We start from the raw sequence: 22,551 nt of genomic DNA, 5'->3' as shown, positions 1-22,551 counted from the left end.
TTGGTGCAGTAGAAGTGGGGGAATAAGATGAAGCAACTGATATTTCCGTATCAATTGTCATTTGTGTGCTTTGAATCAGTACATTGGGTCTGATTCCCCTCTGACCAACCATCCTGCTGCATGCATGTGTGGTAGAGCTGTGTGAAGGACTGGCATGCAGTTCAGTGCCTTACATCTGCTTTCCTGCCTGGAGAACACTTGATTTGTGCCTGGCCTGGAGCTTTGCTTTACTTTGCTTTGAAAGGAATCTCTTCATTCACCAGAACTGCCCTGCAGACTGAGCTAGTGCACAGTTGGGAATGGCAGGGGGATGTGCTTCAAAGCCATGCTAGCACTCTAGACAAACATACTAAATGCTTTTGAGACCTGATAGTTTCTTATGAGAGCGATAGAAACAGGTATTTTTGTTTTGTAGGTGAACAGGATAGAAAATGGGGAGCTGCTGCTGTGTTTACGGGCCCTTGCCAGCAGCACAGCTAGTAGCCTAGTGTTGCACCCTAAGGAATAAGGCAGGCAGTTCTGGAGCCTTTCAGTTCTACTGTCTTCTGCCCACTTGCTCGTAGCTACTTTGTCAATTGTTTGGGTTAGGGAACCAGATACAAGACTGGCAGGTGTTCAGTCTTCCCTCTTATCTCCAATTAAAAACTTCAGCAAAATTCCTCTTTTTTCTTCAGACTTCTGGAACTGCGGTTGTCAGGACTTAGACATCAGCATCTGTATAGCAAATAAGGGCAGTCAGTTTGGTTTGAGATGCGTTTTGCAGCTTGAGTGTAAGCAGTGAAAATCCTCTCCCCAGCTTGAAATTTGCTATGTGCAAACAGGCATCAAAAACAGTTAACATCTACTAATACTTGTCTGTAATTAAGAGTAGGTGTGCTTTTAAAAAAAATACACACATTAAAGGAGTAATAGGTTTTAAGTTCCTCCTCTTTAACCCTTATACGTCAGGGTGACACTTAATGCAGTACTGTAGTGATGCATAGATGTCTATTGCATTAATTTTTACTATTATCAAAACAATAGGTTATAATTTAGTGTTACTCATAAAGCTAGCGTGTCAGTTCTAAAGTTTTCTTTTGAAATTATGTCTGTGGGTGTAGCTACTCTGACACAGCCTCTTCCAGCTGAGAGATTTATTTACTTAATTTTAGAGTGTCCTTTTGCTTGACTTACAGTCTAGACAAGCTAGATTGAAGATGGAAGAAAAAGAGTTCCTTTTCATTGAATTTATTGATGATGCTTGCTTGGAGTATTATAGAAAATATGTATCAGACTTAGGATTTAGATCCTCTGTTTCTGTAGGCTAGTTCTTTACTCTGAAAAATAGGCTGTTTTTTATCTCAAGTGGTTCAAACAGCTACATATCTTATTTTTTTACAGTGAAATTGAGCTGAAAATACAGTGGCCTTTTTGATCATAATTGTGCTGAATAAAGGAATCGAGGTTTCTATAACGCAAATGTGAAATACATTAATAGACACACACTAGCTAGTATATTTGATGTGATAGGTGGTAACTGTAGGTGTCTACTCCACAGCAGTGAAAGTTGGGAGAGAACTTTTAAGGTGTGTATACAGATACTTACTGTGGATCAGCTTACACATAAGTTATCAAAGTGTGCTTTTTGACTGTTTTCATCTCCGAGTATAGTTGCTTCCTATCAAAAGGGTTTAATATTGATGGAAAGTTGTAATGAAAACTGAGATAAGGAAATGTGAGCAGTTAAGTTTTATTCTCTCAGTCCTTTCTGAAGGTAATGCAGTTAGATCAGTGTTCAAGACAACTTGCAAGTCTCAAATCTCCATACCTCTCATTAAATGTTGATCTCCTAATGTCCTGCTTGAGTCTTCCCTCTTTGTTAAGGTGCTTGGTTATGTTAAAAGACTGACAAGCTGGTGACTTCTTTTGGGGTAATAGCAGGGCAAGGATGAATCAGAGTCAGCCTGTAATCAGGAACTGAAAACAGGATCTGAAAATGGGGAAGTAACCTCTAAATAGAAGTGTTGAGATAAAAAAGTACAAATGCCCTGCATGTACATATGAAATCTAGTGTTTGGCTACAAGAACCTTGCTGAAGTAAGTGTAGTGATAGTGCATGTAATGATAAGCAGATGCACCATAAAATTCAGTTTAGTTGCAGAGTTATAAATGAAGTTATAGCCAGGGCTATGCACTGGCTAGTTACTGAGCAAGCTTAAGGTCATTTGTTGTTGTTGACTTGCTGGGTGGTTTACAAGAGATCACAAAAGTCTTTCTGGCTTTCCTTACCCGTGTTTCTTTCTTTGATCAAAATTAAATTCATGTTTATGCTGTTACTAGCTTGTTCCAAACTAGGATCTGCCATTGATAGACTTCATGTGAAAGAAACAGGACTTCTACTATTATTTAAATAACATTAAACTACAGATACACATTTATTTTCCCAATATAATAGGTGGGATGGTGCAGGGTGTGTTTTCTAAGAAGTGGTGTGGCTTGCCAAATGAAAAGACTTTGCATAAGGATGAATAAAGTAATTTTGGTGCCTTTGAAGTTGTCAAAGGTATTAAATAAAAACTTCTGAAAGGTAAAGGAATGTTCAATCTGTTAAGGATTATCTGCTAGTAAAACCTTCCAGAAGACTCAGAGTGGCAGTTACTGAACGAGAATGTTGGATAGGCCCCTGAAGTCTTGGAGCTGGTACCTAACCTCTCCCTTGCATTACAAAATTATGGTAGCCCTTAGTTGTTTTAATCCCTTTTTTATTTTTTCAGTTCATTTTCCTTTGTAACACCTGCTCAGTAGGGAATGGGAATGTAATTATTCCCATAGAGGGACGTGATGCTGCTGTACCATGTCTTTAGCCTTTAGGTACTACTATAAGTATAAAGTATTAAAGTCTGGGATCTGGACCTGGCTGGAAATAAGTTGGTCTGTGCATGTTCTAAGAGCAGTCTCTGGGCTAAACTGCTTGCTGCCGCAGTAGTGGGGAGGGGAGAAGGTTTGGCTTGCCCAAGATATCAGGTGAAGTCTCCCTTTGCCTCTTGATTTTTGGCAGCTGGCTTTCAAAGTGCTGACTTGAAAGAATGAAAGCGCTGAAGTAAAGTAAAGCTGCTTGGTGCTGCTAATGCCCAATGATGAATACTGTAACGTAACTTGGGGCTGAAAATAGTGCGTGTGTGTTCATGTGTATATTCATACCTGCATGTATGGATATGCACACCGTTATATGTGTGTATAAATATATACAAACAGTTTAACAACTGCTGTAAATGTGCTTTCAGTACATGGACTCATTGCAGATATGCTGTTATTGCAGTATGAAAACAATGAAATGTTCTAATAAAGCAAAAGTGGCACTGAAGAACAACAGAGTTAATACAGCCAAGCCTTCATGGAATGCAGAATGAAAGTTTTGTTGCTCTTTCTCTGAGTCTTTGTTTATTATGAGATATATATATATATATTTAATTTAGGATTTAAGTCATAATAGATGGAATAACCTGCATAGGTCTTTATTTTTAGGACTTTTTGCTGCTTCTGTTTAAAGCACTGGTATGATTTCAGTACAACTTCTCTGCCTGCCTGCCAGTGGTGTCCATCTTTTAACAGGGGTTTTGCCCTAGGACGTATATGTATAATAATCCTTAAACCTGCTTAGTTTTCTGGGGTCTTTATTATTGTGGGGGGAGAAGAGCCAGGACTAGGAGTGTGCTGTTGACAGAGTTACCCTGTCTGTTCAGAAGTGCACTCTTGAGAGAATTCATTGTACGTTAAAGCCAAGTTGGGTGGGGGCAAGTGGTGATGGACACTGGGGCCTTCAGGCAAGACCAAAGAGTCTTCTGGAGCTCATTCCAAGCTTAGGGCTGTATTAAAAAGTTCAGCAATCATTCACTTAAACCTGTTAGCCTCTAAGTTGAGACTTGAACAAAATATTTTGAAGTCTGTTATCCCTCATTGCAAACTGTTGTGAGTTCATCGTTTGTTCCTATATTTGTTTCTGCAGTTGTGTGTATAAGTGTGTATGCCAGCAGCATTCGGAACAGATGTATAGTGACCTAATAAAAAAGATAACTAACCACTTAGAGAGAGTCTCAAAGGAGCTGCAGGTAAGAAGCTGCACAATCTAATTCTATCTTTCCTGGGATCTGTGACTATATTGCAGCATGTAGATGGCCTGTGGAGGGGATTGCCATTAAGACTAATTTACACTAGCTTACTAAATTGAGGACTACTTAATTCACTGCCTGACAGAATAGCAACTGTTAGGTCTGGTTGTATAGCATGGCTTAGCCTTAGAGAGATGCTCCATGTGGATGGAGAGCAATGCCTAACATTTAATATCATGTAGAATCAAAGACTGGAGAATGGGAAATCTATTGTGTAATCTAGTGTGTAAATACTTCAGTCAAACATGATCCGAGCGTGTGACATTGATGTCTGCCATTGCTGTGCTAATCTATATAAACTGTTTGTGGCCTTTGTGCCTCAAAAGCAGCACAGAAATGAAAATCTAAAGGAAGAAGTTAAAGTGAATTTAATATGAATTGTGAAATACCATGAATAATATGAATAACTGCATATGAAAATCGCGTGCTACAATTTATTCTGCATTTTTCTTGCCTATCTGTAGATGTCAGTGGTTTACAGCAGTCCTAAGAGAATTTGTATATCCCTATCCTCTCTACATCTTATTTGTGCATCCATGTTTGTTTTCATGTGTGTTCCTTGTTGAAAATTACTTTGGGACTAGAATTTCCAGACACATTCTTGACATTGTTATCACTCTAGCAACAACACTGTTTTATTTCCTTACAGCTTCGTCACTTTCAAAACTGACGTTTGATTTCTGTACTGACTTGTGTTGAGTCAAATAGATGCATCAAATGAGTAGGAACCCTAAGCTACGGCAGCTTCTTTAGTGCTTCTAATAACTGAGAGCTAATTTCAGTCAGTCAAAAGCAGTCTTACTGCTGTTAACTGCAGCAGGTACTTCTGTCTAAACATGCGTGTCTGTCAAAATACACATCCCTGTGATCATTCTGATGTTCTTCTCCCTTGTCACTCTACTGTTGCTTTCCTTATAAAAATAATAAAAAGCCAGCAAAGCAACAACCTGAATTTGACGGATATGGTATTTGGGACAGTCTTTGACTGGGAAATATTTAGGTCATCTTGAGCTAGGTTCTTTGCTGCTTCTTTTCTGTTTTACTATTTCTCATTTCTCACACAATGACATTCTCCTCTGTTCTGTAAAAAATCTGCTAAAGCAGACATAATACATTTAGAATAAAGTCTTCCCTTGGTCCTGCTGAACTGGTGCAGCCTGTACATTTTTTCTCTGATTGTGAGAATGAGGAATCATTGCAGTTGTATGGGTTTGGCTAGTGCTTATGATACATCCCATAGTAGTGTGGTATGCTGCTTTGCTTTGAATTTGGGAATACCTCAAATTCTTTTCTGGGTGGTAGTCCTTGATTGATTTTTCCTGAGTTCTGAAACTAGCTGAGCAGCTGGGTTTAAAGGTCGCTATATACATGCATTAACTTTTTCTGCCTAAAACCAAGGTTGTCTTCGGAACATCTGTTGTTAGAAGAATACTTGAGACAACTATTGAATGCAATCTTTGTCTTGCAAAAGGTTTCTTATGTAGGTTAGACACGCCTTATGGCGGGTGGCAAGACTGCTGTCAATATGGCACGATATCATCTTTGAGTGACTTTGTTTTTGGATGGTAAATCCAGCTTTTTTGAGCTGCTGGAAGAAAAACTTGTATGCCTTAAAATCTGTTCCATAAAGAAGCTGTTTTAACTAGAGACTGTCAAATTGTCTCTTAAGAAATTACTGCATTGTATTTTAATATTCTTATCTCTATGATCTTAATAGGTTTTGGTGACGGTTAGTTCCTTTATTGGGTTTAATGATGAAACATGGTGCTAGGTCTTTACCCAACCACCACCAACAAAAAATTTATCTTGTAAATGTTGGTCCCGTGGAAGTTTCTGGTTCACACGGGCAAGCAATAAATACCTACATAGTGTGAATCTTTTTAATGTGCAATAAGTGGTGGTTTGCTAACTCTGAGAAACTCACTCCACCTGCCAACAATATTTAACCAAATTGTGGAGTTCTGTTTAGTTGTCAATGTGCAACTTAATGCAAGATACATAAATATTTTTGCATGCAGAGAGGCACAAATAGCCTGATACCAGAATATTGATTTTATGTCAGAAAGCAGATGCCATGTAAACTGAAATGGCAGGCAAATGCAAAGTGATTTTGGATAAGCCAAACAACTTATTTGCATAGAAATGCAACAGTTTTATGGCAGGTGGATTGCAGAATATCTGTGTAACCAACATGCCAGAGCAAGCTGTTTCCTACAAGAACAACTCATCAGCAGCAAAAGCAGTAAAACTGTCAGGTACCAAATTGTGGAAGCATCCAAGTGCACCGGTCAGACTTGCTCTTGCTTGTTTCTTGCTGTGCTGGAGTTTATCCTCTTTCTTTGTGGCATTCACTGCAGAAGTTCCTTTTTTTTTTTTTTTTTTTCCTCTTTTCCTTCCTATGTGCTTCGCTCCCAGCTTGCCTGGCGAGCTTGCCTCTGGCTGAAAGCAGATGGGTGGCAATGGGTGAGGTTGGGCTGGGTGTCCCCCTGGTCATCCATCCCCTGCTGACTTTGCTCATGGTGACTGCACTCCCTGAGCACTCCCCAGGGTCTGCCCCCTGGGTTTTCAGCCCGAGAAATTAATTAGCTGTGCTGGGGGAAGCATTATGAAAATGTGGGTGTGCTGATGAATGCTCTGCGTGCGAGGCATTGGGTGAAAAGCAGTGAGCATTACCTGCCGGGAGGGGCGTTTAAATGAGATGAGTTACCAGGTGTTGTATCAGCAGCCCTTTGAGACGGGGCCTCCTGTATCTCAGGACATTTCTAGCTCCCTCCTGGCTACACAAGGAAATGATCCCTCTTCAGGCTGCTTCATGGAGAGACCATATCTGAGCAAGGATTGCCTTCCTTTCCTGCAGTGGATGTCTGACAGGTTTCTCTGCATGAGTAAGGATGTGTTGCCACATGAAGCTTCCAGTAATTAAGAGAACGAAGTTTCCCTAACCCTTGAGTTGGTCAGAATTTTTGACTATTTGTGTTTAGGAGGAAAAAGAAAATTGGTTGGCTGCAGAACACACAAATGAACATATTTCCTGTTGTCTTGAGGCTTATGACGCCTGTCCGCATATTGATGATTTTTTTTTTCAAGGTGCTTTATTTGGAAACATTTTATTGGTAATGGACATAGCCCATTATGTTGCGGTTTAAAATAATGGCAGCTGTTTTCGTGGGTAAGTGCTGAGTCATTCAGAGGTATGAGATAGGGTGGATACACAGACATACTTTCAAACTAAATGCATTTGTTTTTTTAAAACAGTAAAACTATATTTGCATTAATGATGAGTGCTTGGCCTAAACATATTCTCCTGTGCTCTGATAGTCATTTAAAACTAATTACGGTGTCCATCATGCATCTCTTCATCAAATGACACTGGGAACTATTTTAAGAATTGACCCATGGATGGCCCATGATAAAAGTGCTTTTTTTGTGCAAGTGTAGTTAAGTATTTTTGTTTTAGTTAGAAATATCGATAATTCCTTTAGGAAATGACTGAGAGCTGAAAAACAACTCTGTCATGTTATGCATGGCTTTTATGTCAGAGTAAAAGAGAAAAAGGGATCTATTGATTTTAAATCCTGACCAGAAACAGTTCAGTTCACCAACTGTAATTCCTATGTTCAGTGAAGTTAATAAGTGAAACATTAATCTGACAGTTACTACGCTGATAAACACGGAGAGGCTGTCAGAGGCCAGCTTCTGAACTTCAGATTAGGTTCTGAACTTCTTTGTTCATTTCTTTAGAAACAGTTGTGTAACTTTCAATGTTTTTCCTGATTACAGGAGTAAAGCGTGAAGCTTCAAGTGGCTTGTCATGTTTACCTTGCGAGCCTTACCGTGTAGTCAGGTGCTATAAAATGCAGCCAAGCAGAGCCTTGAGTGAGTGGTGAAACTGAACTGTGGGCAGTGTTCGGTACCTCACAGCACTTCTTCATATTTATACCTTAAGGTAATTTACCCCAAAGAGTTCTGCAGATATGTTTTGCTTTACTCGTAGTAGTTTCTTGAGCACTTCTGTAGGAAACAAATCTGCCACCTCTATGTCCCGCCTATAGGAAAAGAGCATAAATAGATGGGGAAAAATGGAAGTGAAAACTTGCATTTTCTAACATTTTTTCTTACTAGGTATGTTAACTATTACTGCTTCTTGAAGTTCTTTAGCATCAAGTGTCCGGCTGGTTACTCTACAGTACGTTTTTAAAAGAAGAAACTCAAAGTGGCCAATTATCTGGTCTATAATATTTCCAAGGGAGAAAAATACCATTCTAGTGCCATGGGCATCCGTCCATCAGTTTTTCCAAGGAACATTGCTTAACCATCTGTGAAACAAGCTTTTAATGCTGCGATCACACCCAATTGAATCAGATCAAATGAACGGTAGTAGAACTTTTTTATCCAAAGCCAGATGTGGTAGAAACGCGTGCATCTTGATGTAGATAACAGAAAGAAGGCTGTTGACTTGAGACAGAGGTAGGGATCACCATGTTGCCAGCAGCAATCCCATTGTTCCAAGCAAGCTAACCTAAGGAAAGCATCCTTGCCTGCAGCTTTTCAAAAAGGCTGAGATCCCTGCAGTCGCTCTTGCTTTCTTGTCCCACTAAACCAAGGGCAGCAGACCCTGGTGTAGTTGCAGAAGGGTGTAAGCAAATGCAGCACAAGCGAATATGTATGGATTTACTGGATAGAGAAGGTTCTGCAGATTTCTTAGGACTAAACAGTTTTGACAGTGCTTCGATATCATGTAGTTTTGTTTCCCAGACGTACTGAATGGAAATGGAAACGGCGTGTACGTGTACCTTTGAAGGATCATGCTCTAAGACAATTAGGAGTCTTTAATGATGCTGTAGAGCTCGAGGGCAGACTTGAAAAGGATGACACAGTCAGTCTTTGAATGAATTGTACTTTGGCTTGATACCTGTTTTTCATAAAAAGTTTCGATAGCACGTTTGTCTAGTGACACAGACCCGGGGATCGCATATCTTGTCCACAGGACAAAGTAAATAAACGATGCTTTACTGAGGAAGAACAAAAGCTGCCTTAAAAGACGCAGACCTCTTACATGAAGAACAAGTTAGTTTGTGTAGTTAGAGCTGTTCTCCCTTTTCACTTGGCAGGCGTGGGAGAGACTCTGCAGCGTGTGTGCTGGCTTTTTGGCAGTGAGTGTGTTCCCAGGAAAATGGAGCTGCCCATTCAGTGTAAGAATGCAAGCTTTACCAAGTATATTGCTGATCGTGCCAGATGAGTGTTCATAAACAGATTAGCTTTGTGTTCTCAAACAAAGACCTGTTGTCATCGTTTCTCTCTTGTGAGCCATTTCTGAGTTGTCTTGAGCCAGCAGCCTCTCTTCTGATGTTTGTTCTTTCATATGTTCTGTCAAAGTGTGATATTCAAATTGGAAAACAAAAACAAAAAACATATTTTTCACGTATACACAAGTTCATTGAAATGACTTGATGGTAGATTTCAGACGGGGCAAGGGTAACGTTGTGTGCCAGGTCTCTTAATGCTTGTTTTCTTTGAAGACATCTACATCTTGTGTCATCCTTTCTCAAATGCCTTTTTTTGTTAATTCTCATGTCTCTTGGTGCTGAGATGTCCACTGTGATATGCAAGGAGATGTGTAAACGATGTCCTTAACATCAGCATTTCACAGCAGCCATAGCATTTTCTGCTAGGAAAGGCTTCTCAAAAGCAAGCTGAAGTTGTAAAACAAATGCAGCCCCACCACGAATTGAGAAGTCCAACCATGCTTTCACTGCTCCTGTGAACAGGCACGTTAAATGGTTGATACTAGAAAACTGTTCTTAACCCTATGAGTGTTAGATGAGAGCAGTTGTAGGAGAGGATTTAAGCTGTTTCCCCATGTAGAGGCTCTTGACAGAGGGACTGAATTGCCAGATTGATGGGATTCAGAGTGGGGTGTGGAGGAATGAAGGTTCTTCTTCCTTTCAAGACTAGCAGCACATTCGTCTTTCTGTTTGAAGAGCTGCTTTCATATGTCCCTCAGGTACAATAGGAGTAGTTTTTAAAGACTTAGTGTTTTCTGGGGGGTAGTAAGGAGTCAATATCTTTAATTTTTTCCCCCCCATCTGTAATTAAAGTAGCTGAATGGATGTGTTGTTGTTTCTGGACTAATAAGACCAAGAGTTTAAAAAAAATAAATAAATAAACCTTAGTATAATCAGTTTTTCTCTCCTTTTTTTTTCTTTTTTCTTTCTTTCTTTTTTTTTTTTTTCTTTTAATAATGGCTATGGCAGAATGTATATAGATTTTAGATGCACGTCTACTCTAATGGTGCCGATTTAATGGAATAATCTTAGCAACATCTATTTACTTGTGACAGCACACGTTCAGCTTGGTGCCATGCACTCCTGGTTGTTTGTAAAATTAATGTAGTTTATATAAAGCTAGTCCCACTCTAGTTATTGTCTTAATAATGTGAATGTAAGTATGTGGAGGAAGTTCTGCTGGTGAAACAAGTAATTGAGATCAGGCTGGCGGTTTGGAGCAGCCGTACAATAACACCCTAATGAACAGAAAACAGCGAGATGTTTGTTTTCCCCACACTGAGTACAGAAATTCACAGATGACCTGTGAAAGCACCGTTACTGAGCTCTCTTTGGCCTATGTGTTATTTTTTTCCTCCTTAAGTTTCCATATCAAACAATAATTGAGGAGTGTTTGATTGTCAAGCTCTTGCTTTGGGAACAAGGAGAATGGAGCAGTCAGGGCCTTCTTGCTAGTGCCTTCACTGCGGGGTTGTGAGGGTTGCCACAAAACAGTATCATAAAAATAAAGCTCCCAGATAACTGCTCTGTCAGCGTGAGCTATGTTAAGGTCCTGACTGCTTTCCACAGGTAAAGACCAAGGCTGAGCATTTTGCCTGATGCTAGTGAGTGCTTCCCCTGGAGCTTTAGGACTTCTCTCCCACTCCCTCGTCTTCACCCAGTGCAGTTGTTTTCTGCTCACCTGTAGGGTGGAGGGAGCCAACAAGTCAACAACTTCAGGTATTCTCTGAAGGCTTGAGGTTGTTCCCAGAAGGTGGTTGGGTGTGAATTTGTTTTTCCTCTCTTAAAACTGTTCTCTCAATGTGACACAGGCTTTGTAAAGTGAGCAAACAGGCTTCTGTGGAGGAAAAAGGTATCGAACCTTAATGTCCCCTGTAAAAAGGAATGGCAAGCTGGATGCTTTCTGCAGGATAAAGGCTGCACGTGCGACTAAATGCTTTACTGTCCAGACAACTCCAGTCTTTTTCTTTAAAACGAAGAGTGCAAACTCGGTGTGAGAAGAGCAGCACCCTGTGTCAGGCTATTGTCTCCTTTTGTTTGATGTGTTCTTTGAAACAGAACTTTCTTTTTTCTTTAATCTTCTAAGTTGTGTACTGAGTCGTTACAAATCTGAGAGTATAACCATATTTAAAAGTGAGGTTAGAAAGGAGGGAAGCAAGCATACACGTTGCTTAGAAATGCAGATTTCACTGCATGTGATTTGCAACAAATCGTATATGTAATTACATATGAAAAGGAGAACCTGGAGCTCGCTGCTGTACGTTGTTGGAATTTTGAACTAAAATTTGTTTGACCGCCCCTGAGAACTGCATCTGCAAAAAGATTAAAAACTGATGATCAAAATGAGGAATAACCAGATACAACCTTTGGCAACAACACATGGAATAACGTTCTTTATTCCTTTGCCAGTTTTGCTTTCCTTTCTGAAATGTCTGCTCTGTATCTGCGTTTGCTGTGAAAATTACCCACATGTTCATCAAGCATGTTAAGCAGGGAAGCTAAAGAAGCTAATACGAAGGAAAAATGTTTCATGGGTTGAGAGCACTTAATGGAGCAAAAAGTCAGTGTGAACTCTTAACTGTGTTATTGGGGCCCCTGCTTGAATGTCCATGCAAAGGTTGAAAAATCTGCTTCTAAAAGATCAGAGCTGGAAGTTCCCATAAGGTGCAGCCAGCCCGGAGCACTCCTCGCACCGCAGATGCTTTGGCTTGAGAAAAATCTTTCAGCTTGTTTTCTTGCAAGGTTTGTGTTGCTGCTGCATTTTTCATCCTTTCTTGCCCAGTGCTGTAGGAAAGGAAAAACAGTGCAAGAGAAGGGAAGGCAGCTTGTAAGCAGGCAGCACTTTGTCCTGGGGTGCGAACAGGGCCCTGAGCAGCAGAAGCTCCGGCAGCTCATCCCCTGCCTCCGGAGGGATGAGGATGGCAGGAGGTGGGCAGCAGCCGAGCACTCTATGTGGGCAGCTTGGGACAGAGCGGGGAGAAGTGGAGGAGCACTTTGCCCCATCCACTTCCATCCCTGGCTGTGTAAGTGCACTCCTGAATGCTCTAATGTGGCTCCCTGGCGCTGTGAACCAGGCATTTATGAAACAAGCTGTGGTTACTGCTTCCCATTTTCCTGCTTCCCCTCTCAATTTAACTTAGCTTGCTGCGGAATAAATCTTTATAGCTTCCTTATTTTTTTTTTTTCTTTGAGACTGATGGCACTCTGCACAGAAAACAGCAGCGCTGTCGCTGTGGTGCCTGGCGTAAAGTTGGCACCTTCAGCTTTTGTGTGGCAGTGTTTTGCCTGGGGCTGCACGGCGGTGCTGTGTGTTGGAGGACTGCTCGACACCCTGCATATTTGCCTTGCCTTAGGTGACCCAGCTGAAACTCTGAAATGTTTTCTGTGCAGGGCAGTGCTCCCTGGAGCTGGGGGATGTGCTGCGTGCCAGCCTGGGTGCCAGGCAGCTGCTTCACGTCACCCTGCTGCCTTGGAGCAGGAGCCCACGGGGGGATCAGTGCACACACCACAGCACTCGATGAAATCTCAATTTGGACCCCAGACCTGACAGGCAGCTTTTTCAAAAAGAATGTTTGCCCTTTTAATAACTGTTTGTATTTGCATATGCTAAGTACAGGTTTGTCCTAGGCATGCTGTAGTGCTTATCCAATGCACCTTTTGCTAGGCACTGACACAGAGTCCTAGGCAGAAACCTCTTCCTGGTGAGAACTTTTTTGCTGGAGGGAGCGATAGCAGAAACTCTGGAGTGATGCATGGTTTGCTTTGTGTAGGTATAGTGTATCAAATACTTGGTAGATCTTGGAGTTTGCCATGAAAGCATAGCCTGTGCTGTTCCAAATCTTTCCCTTGTTCAAATGACAACCTGACTTTTATGGTTTCTTGCAGGCCAGCCCTCCAGATCTCTATATTGAAAGATTTAACGTAGCTCTTGGACAGTATATGGGAGCATTGCAGAGCATTGTGCCTCTTTTCATATATATGGTAAGTTTTAGAAAATTCTTTTCAAATAACGTATGTCCATGTGCATAATGCTGACTGAAAAGGAAAAGAATAAAATGCAGCTATAATGGTTTTTCTTACAGAACTTGGGAATCATGCCTGCTTTTGCCTAGAGTTCTGATCAAGTTGTGTGGGGAGAAGAAAGGGAGGTCGTGCTTTTAAATGCAGAGCTTCGCAACTGGTTTTCTACCCTGATATTTCTTTCTTGGGAATGATTTTTATTTGGGTTGGAAAAAAGCCTTACCAAGTAGGCTGTTATTTATATCTTTTTGAGATACTTTATTGGCTAGTTATACGTTGGCTTGGTAGCTTGGGCAGATTACAAAGATGATTTTCTTGCTTTAAATTGAACAAATTCAGACTAGACAGCCAAGGACTTCTGCCTGAAAGATTTTTTTTTTTTTTTTTGTAGATGTCTTTGTCAGTTGATAAAGCAATTTAGAGTGTTGATGGGATGAAGGCAAACTTATTTTCATAGCTATGTCAAGCACACTTGCAGAGATTCAGAACCCATTGACTATAACTGTTTGTCGTGCAGATTATGTACTTTATGAAGTCTTCTGTACCTCTGAAGAAGTCTAGCATCTGCTTGACTTTTGTCAAAATGCCAAGACTTTTATTGCTTTTTTAGGGTAATGTATAACTCAAGCTTGGAATTTGCCCTTCTCCCAGAAATGGTCCTTGCATGGACATTGCTTAGAAATAATAAATAAATAAATAAAATTGTCTTTTAGGACAGATCATCTTAGAAAAAAAAAAAAAAAAGAATAGGCTAAATAACCTAACCTCAAACTCTTCAAAAAGTTATTCTCATTGGTAGGAAAGTTTGTATTTTCTGTGGCTGTACTTGAAATGAAGAAGTTTGCTAGTCTTTCAGCACAGCGTCACCCAAATTTGTTGTTTTACAGCAGAAAGCTGTCTTTCTTGAGCTGGGTTTCTTCTGATGTAGTCTTTAACTAATTTATCCAAAACGAAATCCAGTTGCCTCACTTGTAAGCAAGGGGTTTGTTCATGGTGACGATTTTTATTTTTCTTCCAGTTCCTATCATAAAATAACAAGGGAGAGACTCTTTCCCACTTGCATTTGGCATTTTTAGGTGCTGGCCATTTTTCTGCCAGCGTGTACTTGACTTGTTGCAGGCAGGTGTTTAAGCGATCTCAGAATTTAATATCCGTTTACAAATGAAGATAAGCTGTTCTAGGTGTGCTTTTATTGAATGCTCAGCTCTGTCACAGAGGTTCTTCCATCACAGAGGTCAACAAATCTTTAACAATTATGACTGCAGAAACTGTCACATCAAAAAGAAATGTTAATGATGGTCGTAAACAAGGCTATGTATCATTATAAGCCTTGCCTGTATGGCTAGACAAGGTATAATTGCTTAATAGATTTCCACATCCTTCTTTGTACACAACTGTGGTTTCCTCTAATGAGGAGTGTGTGATATTCCCTCACTTTTTAATTTTTAGAGTTTGAGTCTAAGTGATATGTGCGCGTTGAATGGTTGGTGAGTAATAAACAGATCTGTACGATGAAGAGTTGTGTAGTAATTTTGGTTGCTTGTTTTCTGTGAGATCCAAAAGAAGTGCAAGTGCTCTGTTTTCGTTATTTTAAATTGAATGTCTTTAACGCAGTAAAACCCAATTCCTGCACACACTGTCTCATTCAAGTGACTTAATTCAACATAGGCTTGAGCGTTAGTGACTGCACGGGATGTGGAAGATACCTTTAGAAAAGAAAGGACAAAAAATGTTTTCCTTTCTAAGTTTTTCTGTATGCGTTTGGAAGTCCTTGTATGCACAGTCACTTACAGCCTTACATTGTTGTATCTCATTGAGTTTTCTCTCATGCAGCAGCAGTTTCCTTTATTTAGACAAGAAAGTACAGTAACAAACTGATTACAAGAGGTGAAAGGCTAATTATTCTATAATACAAATTACAGCTTTGCAGTTGCTCCCATAGGTTCTTTCAAAGTATTTTTAGATGCAGTGGACCAAGTTGTTGGACTCTGCCTTTTTATCAGGAATTGCGAGCTTTCCCTTTTTTGGCAGTGATGTAGCTGTTTTAGTTGGGAGTTTCCAAGGTTGTGGAGTTCATAGAATGGAATCCCAGAGCCGTGGACCGGCTGGGGTTGGAAGGGACCTTAAAGAGCATCTGGTTCCAACCCCTGCCATGGGCAGGGATGCCTTTATCAGCTGCACTGATGCTTCTTCTGAGAGGATGCTTATATTACTGCTTAGGAGAAGTTCAAATATGCATTTATATATTTAAAAATCTAGGAAACCAAAGAAAACTTAAAGGTTTGTAATGCAACTGGGACATGTTGTTGTCTCTCAGCAAGAGGCTTTGCAATTTGCTTTAGGCTCAGTCCTGTGTGTTTGAAACAAACAGCAGCAATTCTCTTCTCTCCGCTGATACTTACCAAACCATATTGCTGTTTGTATGCTGGAAATACAGGGAAGGGGGGCTCTTAACCAGCTTGTATGTGCTGGCCAAGCTCTGGAGTAATGGTTGAGGGGGCTGACTTGCTGGGAGATTTCTCTTTTTCCTTCTTTTGTTAGGAGCAGGAATGATTTTCATATGGTGATGGATTTTTCCATCTGCTGCTGCTATATGGGGCATTTTAAGGAAGGCTGGAGATCCAAAATACTTTTTCCCTCCAAGATTTAGTGGGTTTAAGCCTCTTCAAAACTTCTTGGATAGAGCCACAGATAAAGCAAACAAAACTCGAAGTCTGCACATAATGCTTTATTCCACAGAACGATTCCTAGTAAATAACTGCTCTGTATTTTTATAAACCTAAATGATATTATTATATGCTTAGACTGTAAATATGACAGTATAATGCACACATGAAAGAATAAAAATCATTTCTACTTCAAGAAAAATTAAAATCAGCCTTTAGAAGGTAATAGGTTCTTAATCACTAATTAAATATAGAGAGGTAGTTGAAAATCTGTTATGTTGTGGTCTGAAATGAGCCTAATACTTGTGAGCCCTGTAGTTTTTGGATAGTTGAGATTAGAACTTTTTTCATTACCTCCAAAATGTTACTGTTCTTAGTGGGTGGCACTGTGCTTTGCTTATTAGCTAGAGGGCATGGTGTGTGCGTGTGTCTGTGTATGGGTGAGGTAATGAGCATTCTTGTAGGTTAGTTGGCTCTGAAAAGTTTTTTTTGCTTTCCTTTTAAAAGTATTAGCAGCATCACAAATCGCTGTATGGCGGTTTCTAAAAGAAATGATTGTAATACCTGAGTTTCTCAGGTATTGATATCTTTATACTTTTTACATGTCTACTAAATCTTTAGGTGACATTGGCACGCTTTTCAAGAAATACTGATATAACCTAGCTACTGAAATATTACATGAAAAATGTTCCTGTCTTTCCGCTGACAAAAATGGGGAAGATGACAGCTCTTCTGCTCTTCTCCTTTCAGCACTCTGGATTAGAAGTGAAGAGAAGGAAAGAAGTTATTTCCTTAGCTGGGTGCATCTTGTCCATCAGTGCACCTCATAGGATGAATTAGTTCACTGCTGTCCCATTCTGGTTGAGATTGGTAGCTGGTGGGTGCCTGGTGGCACAAAGTCAGGAAGCTGGAGGTAGAAATGGAAGTGAGGTCTGGTGAAGGACTGAAAGTAAGCTTAATAATTCCTAGAAAACGTAGAGGAGAACTTCAGTTACTGTGAATTTCAGTTGCAATGTCAATTAACCATTGACCAAAAAATGAACAAACAAACAAAAACAGATAAAGTTAGTCTGTTAGGACTGCCTTTCTTCTAACAGGTTCAGTTTTCATGAAAGGTTAAAAAACAAACAAACAAGCCACTAACCACCCAAACAAAAAACCCACAAAATAAACAAAAAACAAACCCAAACCAATCCAAAACCAAAAACTGAGGCTGAATGCTTGCCTTGAAAATGTGAGTGGTTTCTGCAGGCAAAGTTTATTGCGCTATGTATATCGTTTTATTAATGCCTACGAGTATGGATTTCATAGAAAATATAATGATTGCTCTGAGGGTTAAGATACTCTCTCTCCCAATAAATCTATTAATTTAAGTGTTCCAGAACAGAATTTCTGATTAAGTTGGTTTTCTGTGAATATCTCTATGCACCTCTTTATAATGAAAGTTGTCCAGATGAAATCAGTTGGTCTATTTCCATGTCAGTATTAAACTGATAGGACATCTATCTTTAAACAACTACTTTTTTTTAGTTATTTAAAATTGACTTACAAATAAAATACACACAATAAATCTTTCTATTAATTGCAGGCTTGGAGTTGAGGAGTAGCACCAAGTAGTACATTAGATTTGAAGCCCCTCAAGGAACTCATGAATAGAATCTCCTCTGAGGGCTAAGGAGATGAATTTATTAATGATGGGTGGGCCAAGAAAATTGAATCCCCAAATTTTTTATGTAGTTTAGTTTTTTATAGGTTTGTATATATCGCTTATTTCTGCAGTTCGATCATTTTATGTATTTGTCCTCTGAGATTATCAGTGAACCACAGATGTGGATAGCTCTACTGATGATTTATTACTGGTATTCATGATTTATTAACAGGTATGTTAATACCTGTTTTAATGGCTTAATCACTTTTAGATGTTGGTAAAAAGGGTTTTTGTTGTTATAAACATACCTAGCCCTATTTCGGTATTACAGCTTCTATAATGTTCTAAAACGATGTGTTTTTCTACAGATTCTTCTGACTTAATATGGAGGTGTATCAGTGTATATATATATATATATATATATATATATATATATTTTTTTAAAAAGCACATCCATAGGTAATTATTAATGTCAGTAGTACCGCATGCATTGTTAATTTTAAATACATGGCTTTCATTGTACAGGACTGTTCTATGCAATATAAATGCAGGCACCAAGGAAGCACTTTGCAGGTCAAATGTTCAACAATTTTAAATTTTGAGCTATTTTCTGCAGGGGGAAAAGTTTAATTTTATTTTGTGTTATGAGAAACAATCTTGAAAACTTCTGTCTTATTTTCCAGAATAAATTTTACATAGAAACCAAGCTTAACAGAGACTTAAAAGATGACCTTATAAAGCTGTTTACGGAACATGTTGCAGAAAAGCACATTTACAACCTAATGCGTAAGTAAGCTTATTGAATTTTTCTTATAATGGGAGTCTGGAAAACTGCAGTGGTTTCACATATTGCAGAAATCTCTAGCAAATAGAGAGAAAATGGCAAACCGTTAGAGGGCTTAAATACAAATTCCTTTTGAAGTCATAGGAAGGCTGTTTCTTCTGTTTTGTTTCTCATTATGAGTTGAAAAATAAGTGTATTAAAATTAAGCCTTCATTACCAAATTAGTAACTGCTGATATACCACGTGAAAGAGTATGGCAGGTACTGTAATATTTTTAAAATATTTTATGTGAAGTCAGGGTTGCTTGAGTATTTGGGGGAGACCAGTATGGTTTTCCATATGTCCTGTGGTTATGACATAACTAGTATTTTACTGTCTTGCTGCTTATGCTGTTACTTCTTAATTTCATTATCAAAATGTCAGAGTTAATTAAGAAATGGGTTTGTCCCAAGAACTGTGCTATCACTGGGGTTATTGCCATGGTGTGCTCCCAGCTAGCTGGTGAATGGTATAATGATGAGAGTAGCTTCTCAGTTGAGACAATGGGTTAATGCAAGTAGAAAATACCAAACGATGGGTGATGAGAGTCAAGTTTTATTTTATCTTCCCCTTTATTTGAACAGTAATGTCCTTCTTCCAGTGAAGGGCCTGGGGAAAACATCTTTGCTGTGTTTTTTAGGGCCCGTGTGACTTGCTGTTCTGGGAGAGGGATGGGTGAACAAGGTTAGGGAACCTGGTACACTAGAATGATGGATGAGCAGTTGAACGCCATCTTCTTCTTGCCATCTGGAAAAGTCTCCTGCAAAAATCTTTGAGGCATGATTAGATCAGCTAGGTAATGGCAGATCAATGAGGAATGCCCACCTATCACCTGATGCTTTATTTTGGGCCAAAGATGTTCAGCAGTATCGTGAAACCTGGTGAGATGATGCCTCCAGTGGGATCATGGAAAATGCAGCTGATGTTGCGAGGTTTAATTTCAGTGTTCCAGGCAATGAAAATATGAATGCGATTTTTCAATGAGGAAAGCAAAGGTTACGCTTTTATATTCTGAATATTTGACTAAGTAATGTCAGATGTGTGTTGCTACGTAGTTAGTTTTCTGGGAATTGTAATATAAGAATCCAGTAGAAATTGCAGATAATCTGCTGCAAGGAAAGGAAAAGACCTGTGATTATGGAGGGGGGGGAAAATGATATACCGTTCCCAGCTCTTTGTTACAGAAGTAAAATTAAAGGAGAAATTGAAAAGTGAAAACAAACTCTCACCTGCTGTGTTGCTCTATGTGCAGAGTATTATTTAATAAGCACTGTGCTTGGATTTCATTTTAGTCTTTCAACTTATTAAAGCTAAGTTATTTAGTTATTGGTTTTACTCTTAGGACTTGTATAAACTCTTAATTGTGATCTGCCTTGGTTAAATATTGAATAATAGGCTCTTTAAATTGAGTTAAAGTATGCCTAAATGCAATTCCAAACTTGTTAGCAGACTCCTACGAAATAACTGAAGGTACACAGCACATCGTATCGTACTTTTGAGGTGCTGACAAATTCTAGTTATTATTTTCTCAGCTCTTCTAGCATGAAATTCCTACTAGAAGAGAGACGAATATTACCTTCATTTCCAGAAGTGAGAGAGCTCTGAAAATAAGAGATGTGTCAGGGTTTTGTGACTTTACTTTCAGACGTAATTTTCAATATGTGTGATAGGATCTTTCGAAATCAGATGTAGATTTGCGTCAACAGAAAAGTGTTAGTGTATTCTGAAGGAAAAAAAAAAATAAGGTTGTGAATAGGTATGTTTAGGAAATTAAAATCTAGGAATTTGAGATCCATATCCAAACGTGGAATTCTGTGGGGGTTTCCTAGAGATGATGCGACTGCCACTTCAGCATGAAGAAGCTTGCCTTCCTCTTCTTTCTTAGGAAAAAACTTATCAGTTTGTGATTAGACTCAGAGAAAAGAATATCTGCTCTTCCTCTTGAAACTGTTGCTGGGTTTTTCATAGATGGGGGTTTTTGTTTGTAATGTCTTATCACTCTGTCAGCCTGGAAGCTGGTATTTCCACCTGAAGTTGTTCAGGAAGGACTTTAAGTTAATTTCAGCTTCATTTTATATCAGTAAAATTTCTTCCTACTTCAAATTTTTAAAAGTGTCAGGAAAGAAGCATATCACAGATCTGTTCTTAGTGCTTGATATTGCTCAGGCTCTTGGTAGGTTCTAGTCCTTGTGCTGTGTGGCTGGAGGAAATACTAAGAAAAAAAAATAGAGCACTTCTGAGCAACTAAAGCAAATATACGAACAATTACCTAATGCACAGATCCATGAACACAGCTGTGCTTTTACAAAATAATTCTGCACTTGCACATGTTTATCAGGTCAGTGCTCTTCAAATTAAAGTGGATACATAGGAACTAAATGAAAATAACCTGATTTTCCTTGTGAAGTCTGAAGCTGGCTCTTGCTGATAAGACTGCTGTATGAAATGGCTTGGGAGACATTCTTATGTGCAGAACCACTCAAGTGAATGTAACAAGCAAAGATACAGCATCTTATTTACAAGAATGCTTAAAATCTTTAAAAATAAAACAGATAATGCCTACTTGTCTGTGAGGAAGGAGTGGAGGAGGATGTTGTCTGTGCTCTTCTAGATCCTGCATCAGATTGCAGTAAGCAGCAAAATTCGAGCAGTAAGTGTGTTCCTGTCATCAGGCCACTGTTTGTGTCCTTATGTCACTGACGACAGAAGTGGGTTTCCTGAACTGTGATCTCAGTGCCCTGGAAACACCCTGCCTGGTTGGTCTTGTGTCTGGAATTATTGCAAATTTTAAATGTGGTGAACATAGTTAACGGCTCCTGAAACTCTCTATTTCTAGTACTTGCAACAGGTAAAATCCAGTGACAGAGGGTGCTTGTAAGTAACTGCTGCTCTCCTCTTTTTGGAGACCTCGAGGTGGGTGCCCAAAACAAGCTTGTTCCTTAACAAATGAAAGCGGCTATTAACAGTGCGCTGTAGTTTCTGCTTGGTGGATAGATGAGTTGGTTCCCACTTATAAGAGAGTGAATTGCCCCTGCTCCTTTTCCAGAAACTAAAGAGGCACACACACAGTTATGTCACCAAGATTTGGCTAAAATGAAGGGAAAACTGCTGCTCCGTTTTCTTAATTTTTTTATTCATTGTTGGTGGAGGTGTGGTACAAGAGAGGGGCCATTTATGTTGCAAAAAGTTTTGCTTTTAACAAGTTGGTAGGGTAGATGTTTGTTGTTGCTTTCTGAGAGGTACCAGAAGAGTTGACCTGAAAGTTGAAAAAAGGCTGCTAACAGCTTTCTGAGGAAATTGTGCAGTTGTCCTGTTTGGTTGCAACAGGTACAAACTTGGTACAGAATTGCAGACGACGAATGGGGCTGCAACTGCTGGACATTGATGGATGTAGCAGGGAAGGTGTTTCCCTGGCAGAGACGCGTGTGATTATGCTGTGGGTGCGCAGGCAGGGTGTGCCAGCACATGTAAACCTACGTTGTTAACAGATGTATATTGTTGACCTCCAGAAACCTGTTAGCATCAGTGAAGCAAGGGACCCTTATCTCTTTGGCTGTTTACCACCTCTCTGTGGCATAACTCCTTGCGCCATTACATTCCATCTCTAGCGTTGTTTGTGAATTCCCCAGGAGAGCAGCAGTGCAGAAGGCTGAGAGATGGGCCGGGGCTGATGCCAGGTTTGTAGCCTGTACAGCTACAACAGATAACACGGGGCTTGGGTTGGTGTTGGGTTTTTTTATTTATTTATTCCCTGTGCTTCACCCTTTGGCAGTTAGACAAGAACAAGATGGATTAGTTGACCTTTCCCCTCCTTTAGCTGACATATTTTTTTCACCATTTTGATATCGATCTCAAATGGGCTGTATGAAAGAAACAGCCTTTCATCACCTTCACCCACAAACAGCACAGAAAATCCCCTGAAAACAGGGGGAACAAACTATTTTTCTGGTTCTTATGGAAA

At 39.6% G+C, this 22,551-nt stretch overlaps 1 protein-coding gene across 2 annotated transcripts in view; it reads left to right on the top strand.

Annotated features, from left to right (window-relative positions):
* CACUL1 (CDK2 associated cullin domain 1) overlaps positions 1 to 22,551 on the top strand; it is a 46,879-nt gene that overhangs the window by 6,493 nt on the left and 17,835 nt on the right. For both annotated transcript variants that reach the window (XM_084524923.1, XM_084524924.1), the window contains exons 3-5: positions 3,986 to 4,088; positions 13,319 to 13,414; positions 18,451 to 18,553. In XM_084524923.1, the coding sequence (XP_084381049.1) occupies positions 3,986 to 4,088; positions 13,319 to 13,414; positions 18,451 to 18,553 (302 nt within the window). The remainder of the gene's footprint in view (positions 1 to 3,985; positions 4,089 to 13,318; positions 13,415 to 18,450; positions 18,554 to 22,551) is intronic.

Source organism: Aythya ferina (assembly GCF_964211825.1).
Source record: "Aythya ferina genome assembly, chromosome: 7".
Taxonomy (NCBI): Eukaryota; Metazoa; Chordata; class Aves; order Anseriformes; family Anatidae; genus Aythya; species Aythya ferina.
The sequence above is the reverse complement of the archived record's forward strand: the minus strand, read 5'-3'. Positions and strand labels throughout refer to the sequence as shown.